The following is a 14,392-nucleotide window of genomic DNA, read 5'->3' on the forward strand; positions in this document are numbered from 1 at the left end:
GCTGACGAGCGAACTGATTTCACCACACCGGTTCAAGACCAGTTCAGAACATCAGTTAGGAGCCGACTAGTTTGCAGAAGACGACAAGCTTATTCGATGGAATCCGGCTGTGCACATTAAGGAAATGTTGTTGTCCAGTCAAAGGACAATAATGGACGTTGCATCAGAGCTTAAAGAAAAAATGTTCCAGAATGACTGTCGGAAAGTACAGACACATTTCGAGGAACAAATTCAAATCGCAACGAGCATATTTGATGAGTCTTGGTGTACGGTCTCATTTCCTCTATAAATACAAGATAAAGACCATCAATACAAGTGTGGAGAGAAATATACAAGTGTGTGAAATCAACATAGAAGGGCATGCTCAACGCATATCAGCTTACAAGAAGCAATCATCCCAGATTTGAGAGAACACTTCAAAGTGTTATAAGCTCAGTTTAGGAGCATTTTTCTCTCAGTGTGTGAGAACACTTTCGTATTGTAATCATACCAGTTCTCACACACATGCACACACAATCACTCACATATACAGAGAGTTGAGCTTATCGAATAGCTGAGTGAGTCTTGCACAAAGACGTTAAACTTGTGTATGTAGTCTTTGACACATAGATATTAAACAAGTATTGGCTGGAAGGTGTTGCCTTCATTCTAAACTAGAATTTCAGTTAGGCAGTAGTGTAAGTACTAAGCTGAGTGGGTTTGTAAAAGGTGTTGTATAAATGAAAATCTTATAGTGGATTCTACCCGATGAGGTAGAAGGGGTGACGTAGGAGTAGTTGAAGTCTCCGAACATTCATAAACATATCTTGTGTACTTAACTGTTTAACTACTGTTTTCAAACTGATTTGATCAGTTCGAGCTGTTATCAGTTCAGTTCTCACCATAACTGAACCGATATACACAAGAACTGATCTCCTTTATATCAGTTAATCACCATAACTGAACCGATATACACAAGAACTGATCTCCTTTATATCAGTTAATCAGTTTACACAAGTCAAAATTTTTAAACTGATTAACTTTTTTAAAAAATAATTATTTCGAGTACTTTTCACTTGATTTATAACTAAATTCGATCTAATTTATCGGTGTTTACATTCTTAGAATACGAGCTATTGCAGCTCATTGAGAATATTGGGTTTAAAACACCCTCGCAGGTTCCCGAACTGATCCATCATAATCTTAGCGATATTTCCTATACCAAACACTTCCTTGGGATAATCTTTTGCCATCCTGAATTTTCTCCTAGGATTATGTTAAAAAAATTATAAAAAATAAAAGCCTCTTTTAACCAAACCTGCTTTCTACGAGTAAAATCTGACCAAAGAATAAAAGTAGAAAAGTAAAACTTCGCTTTTGACCATTTATGGAAAAGAAAAAAGATCATTAAATTCAGAAATTAACCTTTGGGTCCACGAACATGGGAATCAATAGATGATTTCAGGATTCAAACTTGGTATTTGTACAAGATATCAACCATAACATATCACTTAAAAGCAACAACAAAAAAAAAAAAAAATCGACATATTTCAGATATTTTTTTTTATTTGACATCTTGTACAAAAAATGCGGGGAGAGTTTTTTTTTTTTTTTTCCCTGTGTAACATAGATTCACCCTTTTTGGATCATGATATAAAATAATATTATAATAAATATGTAGTTTTTACTTTATTTATACTACATTACAAATAAATATACGAAGATGTCTATATTATATTTACTATTACAAAATATTTGGTGTCTATGCGATATCAAAGTTTGTTTCTAGTTTTACCTCTACGTATGATTTGTTATGTAACTTTGATGGTATCGACGTTTTTTTATGAATAGATCTCTTATGAGACGGTCTTACGAATCTTTATCTGTGAGACGGGTCAACTCTACCGATATTCACAATAAAAAGTAATACTCTTAGCATAAAAAATAATAATTTTTCATAGATAATCCAAATAAGAGATCCGTCTCACAAAATACGACCGGTGAGACCGTCTCACACAAATTTTTGTCTTTTCGTATTTACAATTTCTTCCAATTTTTTCTATGGTTTCTTCTTATTTTATCTCAAATAATTATAACATTTGAATTTCTTAATCACTCTACACCTTTGTCACATCTCAATAAAGAGAGGATCACTTTTTTTTTCTCTTATTTTTCAAAAATATTTATTTCTTCATATAATAAAATTATATGAGAACACATTCGATGATTACTAGTTATTAGTATATTAAGCAAGAACCTTTTCTACTAACAAAATTCTGTATGTTTTTATATCACCAATTGAACAAATTCAAATATTCACACATTATTTTCTACGATAACATTAATAGAACTGGTTAACTTTGGTATGTTGGTGAATTTTTTAGGATTAGGTCTATTGTGAGACGATATCACGAATCTTTATCCGTGAGACGGTCAATCCTACCGATATTTATAATAAAAAGTAATACTCTTAGCATAAAAAATAATACATTTTCATGGAAGACACAAATAAGAGATATGTCTCACAAAATACGACCCGTGAGACCGTCTCACACAAATTTTTGTAATTTTTTTAGTAATTCTCAAAACACCCTTTAATCATCCAATTATATACCATATTTTTATTTACATTTTATTTTCTCTACTACCATTTTAATTTCAAAAAAATTAATAACCTTCATTTAAAACAAAAAACCTAGATCATTCTAAAAATTATTCTACAGAACACACATATCGTGTCCATCACGATCTGTATATAAGTATTATATATATATATATAATTTAATAAATAAATAAAAAAGCAAAATATAGGTATTTATAAAATAAATTTTCTATTTTTTTTTCCAATAAAAAAAGGATGACAGTTGCACTGGCCTATCTTTTTCTCTATAAATAAGTGCTCAGTATTACGTTACACAGGCTTGAAGAAGAAGAGGAGCGAAATCTTCAAAGCATCTATCTTCGGGTCTCTTTTCCTCTAAAGCTCTCCTTTTTACCCAACAAAAAAAGCGAAAATTATGGTCGGAAATGTTATCTCCGCCAAACCCATCAAGTTCTTGTGCAGCTACGGCGGCCGGATCCTTCCCCGTTACTCCGACGGGAAGCTACGGTACCACGGTGGGGAGACCCGTGTTCTTTCTGTGGAACGCAGCCTTTCCTTTTCGGGTTAGTCCCTTTATGATTTTCTCTATTTCGGAAGTGATTCAAAGATTATGTCTGTGTTCTTCGTGTCATTTAAGGATGTTTGTTGCGTTTGGATTTTTTTTTATTCGTGTAGAGCTGCTGTTGAAGTTGGCGGAGATGTGTGGAACGGCGGTGAGTTTGAGGTGCCAATTGCCTGCTGAAGATCTGGACGCATTGGTGTCGATTACTTCCGACGAGGATCTCGCCAATCTCATCGAGGAGTACGACCGGGCGGCGGCGGCGGCGCCTCCGTCGTTGTCGTGTCTCAAGATCAGAGCTTTCCTTTCGGCCCCCAAGCTCACCAAAAAGGTCTCCCCACCTCCCTCAACTGTCTCCTCCACCTCACCCAGATCACCCTTCTGTTACGCCGCCATCACCGGTGGGGTCCCTCCACGGTGCCCCAGCTCCGCCAGCGGGAAATACATCCGCCAGGCCTCGAGAGAGCCGCAGTCACCGCCGTTTTACGCCGTGAAAGCCGCCGGGAAATCTCCTCATCATCGTTATGCATGCCACCATCATCATAATGGAAATGGTGGTCGTGTTTATCTGATTCACAGTGGGAATAACTGGCAATAACTGGAATTATCCAACTGATAAACATCGGGGAAAAAAACAAAAAAGAAATTTTTTCTCGAAAAAAATCAAGAAAAGATATACATTATGATGTAAAATGATGCATAATTAATCTGGATTTTGTATTATTAATTAAATTTTGAAAAAAAAGGGATCCATTTTTATCGATCCCATTGCGTGGAAATATAATGAAAATCGAGTCTCTTGATTCACCAAATCATTTGAATTTAATTGTTCTTTTTTTTTTTTTTTTTGTATACTTCCAAATTTATTTCTCGAAAGTTAAAGTGGTTGCGTTTACAATTTTCAGGAAACCAAGAAATTTTTTTTTTTACAATGATTAATTTTCATTTATTTTTCGGAGTCACATTGGAAATTACCAATAAATTATGACTTACGAGGCTTATTCTTTTGATATTTTCAAACAAGTAATTTTTTTTACATTTTGAAAGTGATTTCATGGTTTCATTTTACTTTAGTGTGTATTTTTTATCATCAGATTGTGGTATTTTTTTCCCTAATTTTTCAATATTTTTTCATCGTCTGATTTTTTTTGTAGGTTGATAAAGATTCCATGATCTCTTATCAAACGATGGGTGCTGCTGATTCGAAGTGGATAGTGAAGGTAAGCACTTGACAGTTTTTCGAGAAAAAAATATTTTTTAAAATTTTAATTTTTATGTTAAATGTTTTGAGTCGGGGGGATGAGATTATTACAATAGATGACTAACCTTAAATCTCGTCTCAAACTTGTTCTTTTAAGTATCAGGGACGTATAATTCTTACATTTTCCATAACCCTTTTGCCAGAAACAATGATTCCTTCAACCAGAATTGGTCCCATCCATTTTTTGTCCTAGAAAATTTTAATCTCTGACGGTTATATGCCATTTATGAACAGATTCTGCGAACCTTGAACTCCAGCAGCCCTGAAAATCCGCAACGGCAGTCTACCTTCGGTAAGGTTGTATTTGGATCGAGAAATTTATTTATTTACTTATTTTTATTATTTTTTAGCATTGAAAATTCGCAGCTGTTACTTTTATTTTTGCGTTCTTGATAAACCTAAAGAATCAACGAAGTAGTCGACAAACCACACCTATCAGGTAAACTACACAAAGCTTACTCTGTATGACAGACTCAAACTGGAAAAGAGGATACAGATAGAAATTGAACACTCGGACTTTTAGAGAAATTTTATCTATTCGACATAGATATCATTCGAAATCCATATATAGTTCATATCATTTCTCGTTTTGTTGAAATACAAATTAATTTTATTTCAATATGTTGTACGGGTAAAAAGATCTCGACGTCGGATTGGAGATAGAAGTTGTGTGGACGTACGGGACGGACGAGAACTTAATTAGAGCGTAAAAATATACAAACACGCAGGAAAATTTAATACGCAAATGACAATCGTCTTGGATGTAAGAAATGTGGTTTGGAAAGTAGAGAAATGAAAACCCTAACTGGAGTATAAGCAAAATAGAGAAAAGACCAAATGGGATTACATGGAATTGGAATTATTGGACGTGGAATAAAAGTTAACCTTTTGAGGTCTCACAAATTTTCAACATGGCCCGTTACAGCTGGTGTCTCGACTAACGGAACAAATACAAATATTTTGACATTTGAAGTGACATACAACAAATTCGAGGAGGAGATTGTTATAATTGAGTTTCGAACTCCAGTTTTTGTCACAGACTCGGAGTCCTGATGACATATGAGTTACGAGTCATGGCAGATCTCTCGATTAATCTGAAAGCTTGATATAAGTGTTTGAGATCGATAACGGGATCGTGAATAAGAGTAATACATGAAAAATTATATTCTAATTCAAAAAAATTATAATTATAAAAAAAGGATTTTTCGGATCCAATTTTAAATTAGCTATTTATTTACATTCCAATTTAAAATGAATATATATAAGTTGAATTTTCCCATTAAAAGAAAAAGAAATCTCAAATTATTATGGAAAAGAAAGGAAAAAACCGCACTTTTTTCCTACGCAATGAGGGATAAGAATATAAGGGCCACATTGACGAGACAAAGGAAGCATCTCGACTCATGATGTAAGGCTTGTAGACCATACACATGTAAAACGAATATTATATTAATATTAATACATAAGAATAAAAAAATATGAAATAATAATTTATTATTAAGTAAAAGATATTGTTTTTTCTTTAAAAATAATATGATATGATAAATAAATAAATAATTAAATAAAGGAAATTGAGTGGTGCATATAAAGAAAAAGTGGTTCAAGGTCATCCTACCCCACAAATTGAAATAATAAGCGTATCCTTATATAGTAAACATTCCAATTTAATTTCTTGTGAACATTTTGGACCGGACAATGGGGGAAATGAATTGACTTGATACCCAACTTGCTTAAACAATAAATATATGTCAAATTTAAAATAAATTTACCATTTTGTCACGAATATTTGTCTCTTTGTAATTTTGATAATGTATTTATATTGTTAAATTTAGTTTTAATGATATATATTCAATTTCTAAAAATTTAATCTTTTTAAGAGAGTGCTGACGCGGAATAGCATGCATCAACTCTGCATTGATGTCATGTCACCGCTACATCCATGCGGGAAAAACACTAAACTTGCAAGGAAAATTGTAGAATCGGTTGAAGTTTTTAGAGGGAGTGGTTGAATAATCATTTGATACAATTTTATTTCTTCTTGTTAATTTAGTTGTGTTGAAAACTAAATTATTTATTCTAGAGTATCGATGTCAGTTGACCAACAAATAATTGCATAAAGAAGCCAAACTGACATATTAGAACAAATCACAAACAATGTTGGTTAAGTAAAGTGGATGTGAAAAATGCACATGTATGTTTTCGGATGTTTAGAGACTCAAGCTACTACGTAGCTCCTTCTTCCTTTTGGAAGACTCACACTAGAAGACTTTGGATAGTACAAGTAATTTGTAAGATCCCAGTTTAGTTTGAACTTAAACACTGTCAGACTGAAATAATATATTTCAACTGATAATAGATCGTATGTAAACTGTTATTCAAATGTAGAGAATTACAATATTATCTTAGCATTTAATGATCCTTAAATAATAAGATACAATTCATTTTAAGATGTGCTCGAGTGACCGAGTTTCGTTCAGGTTTATGAAAGCTTTGAATATTGAATCTTTGCAGTAGTAAGAATCCCCTCTTGTTAGGATGAATTCCTTCTCTATTCATAGTTTCTGAAATAAAATATCCATTCAAAAAAAAAAGTGTTTGTTGGCTTGTTTTTAATTCATATCAACATTTTTCTGACAACACTACTGCAATCAATTTGTATCGTACAATGTTGCGATCAGTTTTGTATGATATAAGTTTAATTAATAACCAGTTTAGTGTTCTGGTGTAAATTGATTCTAGGTAAACTGAAACTGGGTAAACTGAAATCTTTGAAACTGAATGATCATAATTTTATAAGGTATATTTTAGTTTGGGACCGTATCAGTTTTGTTCGACTAGACTAGTTCAACTTAATTCAGTTTTGTCTTAATTATTTGTTAACATCATAACATAAAAATTCTCGATCCAAAAATTTTTAACTTTTTGATGTTTGACAAAATAAAGCGAATAGTCCAATGTAGGCTACTAAAATTGATTAACAAATTCATTAACTGATAAAACTAATAAGAGCTTTTTTTCGACATTGATAAAAGAAATATGATAATAACTACTATATTTTGTCTTCATTCTTTAATTATGTTTGAGACCTTTCTTCTCCTTTTTGTCAAAACCAGAAACAACCACATATCTTCGTAGAATATGCACGACCGACGTCATCTGAGCTGTCATAGTGTCGATCTTGGAAGAAAGCTAAGTGTGAATTGAGTCAATATTTGAAGTGAGGTTGTCGTCAAATAAGTCCATTTTTTGAGAAAGACTATCATGAGAACTTGATAGTTGCGACGTTGAAGCACAGTTCTTTCTCATGAAGTCTATTTAGATGAACAAGGAGTGGACATATTTGGATAGATTTTTAAGATCCTTGGCCACTTTGACTTTGAGATTTTCAATAATAGCATCAGTAAGTTTCTGACCTGTCTTGCCTTGAGATAGAAGAACGTTAATTCCAGTCAAATTTTAAAGGATGTTGTCCATTGGAAAATCATCTTCTATCTCCAGTTTTGGTGATTCAGTAGTGGCATGTGCTTTTGGATCAGAGAATACGATCAATTGGTTTCTTGGATCAGAAATGTCAACTGGCTGAGCAGCTTCAGTTTCAATTGCTTGAGATTCCATCTGATCTACTATGGCAACTGAGTCTCCAATGGTTAATGAAATCAGAGCAATATCGGTTTTAAAGATGCAGTGAAGAAGAATGTCTCTGGAATTATAACTTTAGTAATTTGAGTTGATTCTTCCATTTTCGATTTTTCAATTGTCATCAAAGGGGCATCAGATCTTTTAATTTTCACAATGTTGACAGTCACTCTTTTTAAAATTTGGCAAATGTACGTCTAAGGTTAAACTGATTGACACTTCAGTTGAGGCATCAACATTCTTAGTTGAGCTGGATGAGGCACAATTGTTGGTCCATCTCCCATAACTTGACTTGTATCTTTGTGAATGTAGCTCTATCATGGTAGGCAATTGGACATGTTGGATTATAATTCTTATTCACCTCCTTACGGATAAGAGTCATTTTCTTAATATGAGTGGGATTGAAGAAGTAGTCTCACATTTCCAATGCATGAGTTACTAACACAGCTTGGACAGTTTTCATTACCACTTTCTCAAGAGCAATAAATTTTTTCAGTGTTTCTTTATTCTTTAGTTTCCTTGCGAGGATGAATATTCAAAACTGATACCATTCATCATAGAATTCATTCTTGGTTTCAGCATATTCATTTACCTCTACCATCAAGAACTCGATATGAGTTTGTACAACATACATGGGTATGAGCTGCTCAGCTTCTTCCATATTTTCTTTGCCTTTTCCTTCTGTCCTTTGAAGTGTATGAGAAGGCTAGGCTAGATCTGGTATATTAAATAGGATCCCTGATTACTATGCCTTTGGGCTTAGCTTTTGGTAGAATGATAGGCAGAGCAACTGATTGAAGGGGAACAACTATTCCAAACAGTGTTAGCTTTTTCTAAAGGCTCAACAAAATCTCCTTTGTTAGTTGTCTCAGCAGTAGCTATCTTGACATCAGTTTTGATCAATGATGGATCAATTTTTTGAGCTTTAATATCCTGCCTCTTCTTCTTCTCAGCATGCAATGGTGCCAGTTTACTTGGTATTTATATTGATTTGATTTTTGTGGTTCTGGCTTTCTTGACTGGTGGGGGAGGTGTAGCTTCAATATAACTTTGATGTATGAACAGCTTCCTCTTAGGCTTGGGCTTGAATGCCTTAGACTGACCAATTTTGGCTTTGGGAACATCAGTCTTGGAGGGCGTCTTGAACTCCTTTTTGACTTCTATCAGTTGACTCGAAGACAGTTTGACAGTGAGATCTTTGGGTCTCAAAGTGAAGATTGATGATGCATACAACCGTCTAGTCTTGTGCAAAGTTTGCGATTAACGCTAGTTTCTTCAAGTAGACGACTTAGAGGAATTTCAAAACCAAATGATTGCTTGGTAGACTGAACCATGGCCTTCAAAATGTTGAATAGAATGGAGGACCAATTCACCTTAATTTCCTTTATTATTGCATTCATAACTTGAAACTTTTCCATCTTAATTGCTGCAAAAGATCCTGCCTTAGCCAATAAAGAGTTTTCCACAATATCACATAGTGTTTGGTATTTCGGCTTCATTTCTTTCTTAAAGGCGGAGGTCTTGATTGTTATCCCAAAGGTAGAGAAGTGTGTCAGCATTTCTTTGGTGTATATGGCCTCAATAGAAGAGAAGTTGGTCAAACCATCAGAGGGAAATTGAAAGATCTTTGCGAAGAAACTCTCGTCGAGGATGATTTCATTTCCTCCGTTAATGAGCTTCCCATCGCTGATAACTTTCATTTCTTCATCGGTATTTATCAGCTAAGGAACATATATGTCGAAATCTATTGCAAGAGAATTCAGGATGTAAGAAGGTGTTGCGATTGTTGTCATTTTACAGCATTTGAGAGATTTGAAAGTGTTTGAAAAATGAAGATCACGAAAGTGATTGTAGGTAGAAATATGAGAAATTGCATGATGATTTGCAGAAAAATTCTAAGGGTAAAAAATGTAAAGAGTCTAGACTAAATATATGTACTGTGATTTTTTCAAATTCTTTTTGACACGTGGCAATTGAAGGATTTGAATTAGTAAATGCTAATCCTAGAAATTGATTGTTAAAAAAAATCAAAAGATATTGATGAAGAACTAAACTTAGTTAAGAACTCATTCGACTAGATGATAAGATTGGTTATTCCGAGAGCACACTGTCTCAGTTTAATTGAGATATTAAACTGGCATTCAGTTGAAAGGTAACTAACTTCTGTCTTATCAATTGACTTTCAGAAACTTAAAATTCCCCCTAAATAAATTATTAAGATAAATCAGTTAGTCTTAAAACATTTCTAAAGAAATAAAACTTAGTCTTATGAAGTGGTTTGGTGAATATATACGCTGCTTGTTATTCAGCTGAGACATATCCTAGCCTTATGTCAATTTTCAACACATGATATTTTAATGAAATGATACCTGCTATCAATGTGTTTGGTCCTGGAGTGTAGAATATAATTGTAGGTGATTGTTATTGTTTTTGTATTGTCATAGAAGATTGGTGACTCTTTGTGCAATGATCTCATAGTCTCACAGCTATTGCTGAATCCAGAGTAGTTGAGCAAAACAACTACCTGTAGCTAAGTATTCTGCTTCAGGTGTAGATATTGTAGTGGAAGTATGCTTCTTGCTGAACCATGAGATCAAGCTCTCTCCTAGGAATTGACTTGATCCACTATTATTTTTTTGATCAAACTTACATCTTGCATAATATGCAGGATGTAAGTTTAACTGATGTTACCCCTTCATCTTTGTTATTTTAACTGATGAATTCATCAGGATTGCTGTTGCGAAATGTGTTTTCATGTCAAATTTCTTGCGCAGTTCCTTTGTATACTTGGTTTGACTGATGCAAATACCATTATCCAATTGTTTCACTTGCACGCCAAGAAAGAATGTCAGTTCATCTATCATACTCATCTCAAACTTGTCATGCATCAATTTAGCAAACTTTTCACATAGTTTGGGGTTAACTGAGCCAAAATAATATCATCAACATAAATTTGTACTAATAAAGTATGCTCTCCTTTGGTTTAAATAGAGTCTTATCAACAGTTCCGATTACAAAATTATGTTCAATTAGAAATTTAGACAAAGTTTCATACAAGCTCTTGGAGCCTGTTTCAAAACATATAAAGCTTTGTTTAGATGATAACCATAATTACAAAATAAATGGTTGATAAATATGATGGTTGTTCAACATAAATTTTTTCATGTAGTTGTCCGTTCAAGAATGCACTCTTTACATCTATATGGTAGATTTTGAAATTTTTGTAAGAGGCATAAGCAAGAAATATGCGGATGGCTTCCAGTCTAGCTACTGGTGCATATGTTTTATCAAAATCAATTATTTCTTCTTACCTAAATCCTTGGGCAACTAGTCTTGCCTTGTTTCTTAATACAGTTCCATCTTCATTTATTTTTTTCTGTATACCCATCTTGTACATATAACTGACTGATGAGAAGATCTTCAAACTAAGTCCAAGACATGATTCTAGTAAACCGATTGGCTCTTCTTGCATAGCATCTATCCAGCTACTGTGAGTTAAAGCTTCATCAATCTTTTTGATTCAATATTAGAAATAAATGAGGCATATAAGAATTGATTAATCATCTACCCTCTGGTTCTAATAGGGATAATGAGGTTACCTATTACCAATCCAGGTGGATTACTCTTGTTCTATCTTTAATAAGGTTCATCATTGTTGTTGGGTGGAAGTTAATCATTTGGGTTGACTTCAGTTGTGTTTTGCTCAATTGAGTTTACATCAGTGTTGTCATCAGTTGGGATCTCATCATATCTTTGTGTGTCAACATACTGATCAACTATAGCATCTTTATTTCTAATTGGTTCGTCAAGCATCTCAGGTTCTGGAGATTGAAGTGTTTTTTTTAAACAAATTTCATCTTCACTTTCATGATTTAGATTGATTTCTTCAAATAGGTTGATCAATTTGGTTGGATCAGTTGGCTGGTCAGTTGACACTGTTTCATCAAACACAATATGCACAAATTCTTCAACCTTTAGAGTTATTTTGTTGAATGCACGATAAACTTTATTGGCTGAAGAATAATCAAGAAACATACCCTCATCTGACTTAGCACGAAAGGTAGTCATATGATTTTATACCATTGTTGTGGATAAAACATTTGCAGCCAAAAATTTTGAAATATGATATAACATATTTCTTGCCATGCCAGAGCTCGTATATTTTCTTGTTCTGTTTCTTGTTAGTCATGGATCTGTTCTGAGTATAGCATGCAATGTTCACTATTTTAGCCCAAATTTTTTTAGGAATTCCAAAATCAACAAGCATTGTTCTAGCATCATCTTTAAGGGTCCTATTCATTCTTTTAACAACTCTATTTTGCTGAGAACTCATGTCTGATTCCATGGTTTTATAAAAATGTAAAAAAAGTTTGGTTGACGGATTCAGTTTTTTTATCAAATCTGATTTTGTCAATCCTTTTTAATTTTCATTTAAAAGTCTTTTAAAAATGTTGATCAGTTGAGTACCAGTTTGGTCTTTTTATTTTAAGAAAATAACTGAAGGATCGTTTGCTGGGCACATAGAGGTGGTTAAAACAAAATATTTTCCAAGAGCTGCCATAGCTCGTGTTCTAAGAAAATATACACCGATGAATTAGATCAAGTTTGGTATAAAACCAAGCGGAAAATACTTGAAATAATCCTTCGTTAAGAAACACTGATATATTTTATATCTTGTGTAACTGAATGACTGAAAAATTACTAGTAATCAGTTATGGCTTATATCAGTTCAGTTCTATATCAGTTCAGTTATGGACAGAACTGAACTGCTATCAGCTGAACTGATCAAATCAGTTAAGAACAAAACGAGCAGTTAAACAGAAAAGACACGAGATATGTTTATGGAAGATTTCAACTGCTCCTATGTCACCCTTTATACCTCCTCGGGTAGGTACCACTAGAAGACTTTGATTTATACAATTACTTGTACAAACCCACCCAGCTTAGAACTTACCCACTGCCTAACTGAACTCCTAGACTAGACTGAAAGCAGCACCTTCCAGCCAACACTTGTTTAACGTATATGTGTCAGACTACATACACAAGTTTAATGTCTTTGTGCAAGACTGTATCTGAGTGGTGGTGTGTGTGTGAGAGAGAACTGATCAATGACAACTGCCCAAAAGTGTTCTCACACACTGAGGAAAATATGATTCTAATTTAAGCTAATAACACGATGAAGTGTTCCCTCTGGGCTGATTGCTTTTTGTAAGCAGATATGCAATATGCGTGCCCTTTTGTGTATCATTTGTTGTTTTTCTCACTCACTCGCACATATTGCTGATGGTCTTGGTCTGTATATATAGCATCACGATGACCGTACACCAAGACTCATCACATGTGATCGTTGCAGCTTGAATGCGTTCCTTGGTATATGTGTCTTGACTTTTCTGACATGCCTTCAGGAATCTCTCGGCTTTAATCTTTGCTGCAACGTCCATTATTGTACCTTTAATCGTACAGATGCTTTTGTATCTTTGTGCGTAGCTGGAATCCACTTAGATAAGCTTGTCTTGATCTGCAACTGATTGATTTCTAATTGATGTTCCTAACTGCTCATCTGAAATGATCTTCAGTTGGGCTGGTGAAATCATTTGACTCGTCAGTTGAACTTATTTCACTCTTTCAGTTGAACTGGTCAGCTGAGTTCTTTATCGGTTGAAATCTTTATCAGTTGAAATCTTCATCAGCTGGCCGGGCTTCTGAAGGTCTTCTGCTAAATCATCTATGAGCTGGACAATCAGTTGAACCGTCTTTTAAGATATCAGTTGAGATGATTCAGTTTGGTCAATCAGTTGATGTTTTCAGTTTGCATCTCGATAGCTTCAGTTTTGGCTCGTTTAACTGATCATTTCCAGCTTCCTGTGAACTAAAGTAAACTATTAGAAACAAAATAACAAGTTTTGTTAACATCAAAATCAAGATTGCGAATATGAAATGTTCCAACAATAACCCAAGAAAATCTCGAGAAATCATCAATAATAACTAGAGTGTGTTTCATTTCCCCTAAGCTCATGACTGGAATAGGACCAAATAAGTCCATGTACAATAGTTCTAAGAATCAGGTTGATGAGTTACACCGTTTGTTTTGAAAGATGACCTAACTTTCTTTCCAGTCTAACAGGCTGAACAGACTCTGTCTTTAGAAAATTCAATTTTGGGTTGACCAGTAACCAAGTCAGTTTTTCTAATATTTGCAATAAATTGAAATTAAATTATTTAACTTTTTGTGCTGCAACCATTTCTTTGATAAGTTAGAAGCCATGAAGCACACTGATTCATTTAATAGAGTGGCCAAACTGATTTTGTATTTATTTCCACACCTATCACCTGTCATTATAATTTATCCACAAAT

The 14,392-nt window shown here is 33.9% G+C and overlaps 1 protein-coding gene across 3 annotated transcripts; it reads left to right on the forward strand.

The window, feature by feature from the left end:
- The first annotated feature begins 2,882 nt into the window (after positions 1-2,882).
- LOC142520790 (uncharacterized) lies at positions 2,883-5,304 on the forward strand. 3 transcript variants are annotated; one of them, XM_075623916.1, is made up of 4 exons: positions 2,883-3,144; positions 3,257-3,694; positions 4,295-4,374; positions 5,041-5,304. In XM_075623916.1, exons 1-3 carry the CDS (start codon positions 2,997-2,999, stop codon positions 4,297-4,299), a joined length of 591 nt encoding a protein of 196 aa, XP_075480031.1. In that variant the 5' UTR covers positions 2,883-2,996; the 3' UTR covers positions 4,300-4,374; positions 5,041-5,304. The 3 variants fall into 3 exon arrangements, with proteins under 3 accessions (XP_075480031.1, XP_075480030.1, XP_075480029.1); XM_075623915.1 differs by having other exon boundaries at positions 4,295-4,360; positions 4,636-5,304; XM_075623914.1 differs by lacking the exons at positions 4,295-4,374; positions 5,041-5,304 and having other exon boundaries at positions 3,257-3,786.
- Positions 5,305-14,392: the final 9,088 nt, after the last annotated feature.

Source organism: Primulina tabacum, chromosome 12 (assembly GCF_025594145.1).
Source record: "Primulina tabacum isolate GXHZ01 chromosome 12, ASM2559414v2, whole genome shotgun sequence".
Lineage (NCBI taxonomy): Eukaryota > Viridiplantae > Streptophyta > Magnoliopsida > Lamiales > Gesneriaceae > Primulina > Primulina tabacum.

Excerpts from the sequence above, each read along its gene's own strand:
- LOC142520790 (XM_075623914.1), top strand. The coding sequence starts at position 2,997 with ATGGTCGGAAATGTTATCTCCGCCAAACCCATCAAGTTCTTGTGCAGC. Across the intron at positions 3,145-3,256 it reads ACGCAGCCTTTCCTTTTCGG|AGCTGCTGTTGAAGTTGGCG; the intron begins GTTAGTCCCTTT and ends TTATTCGTGTAG.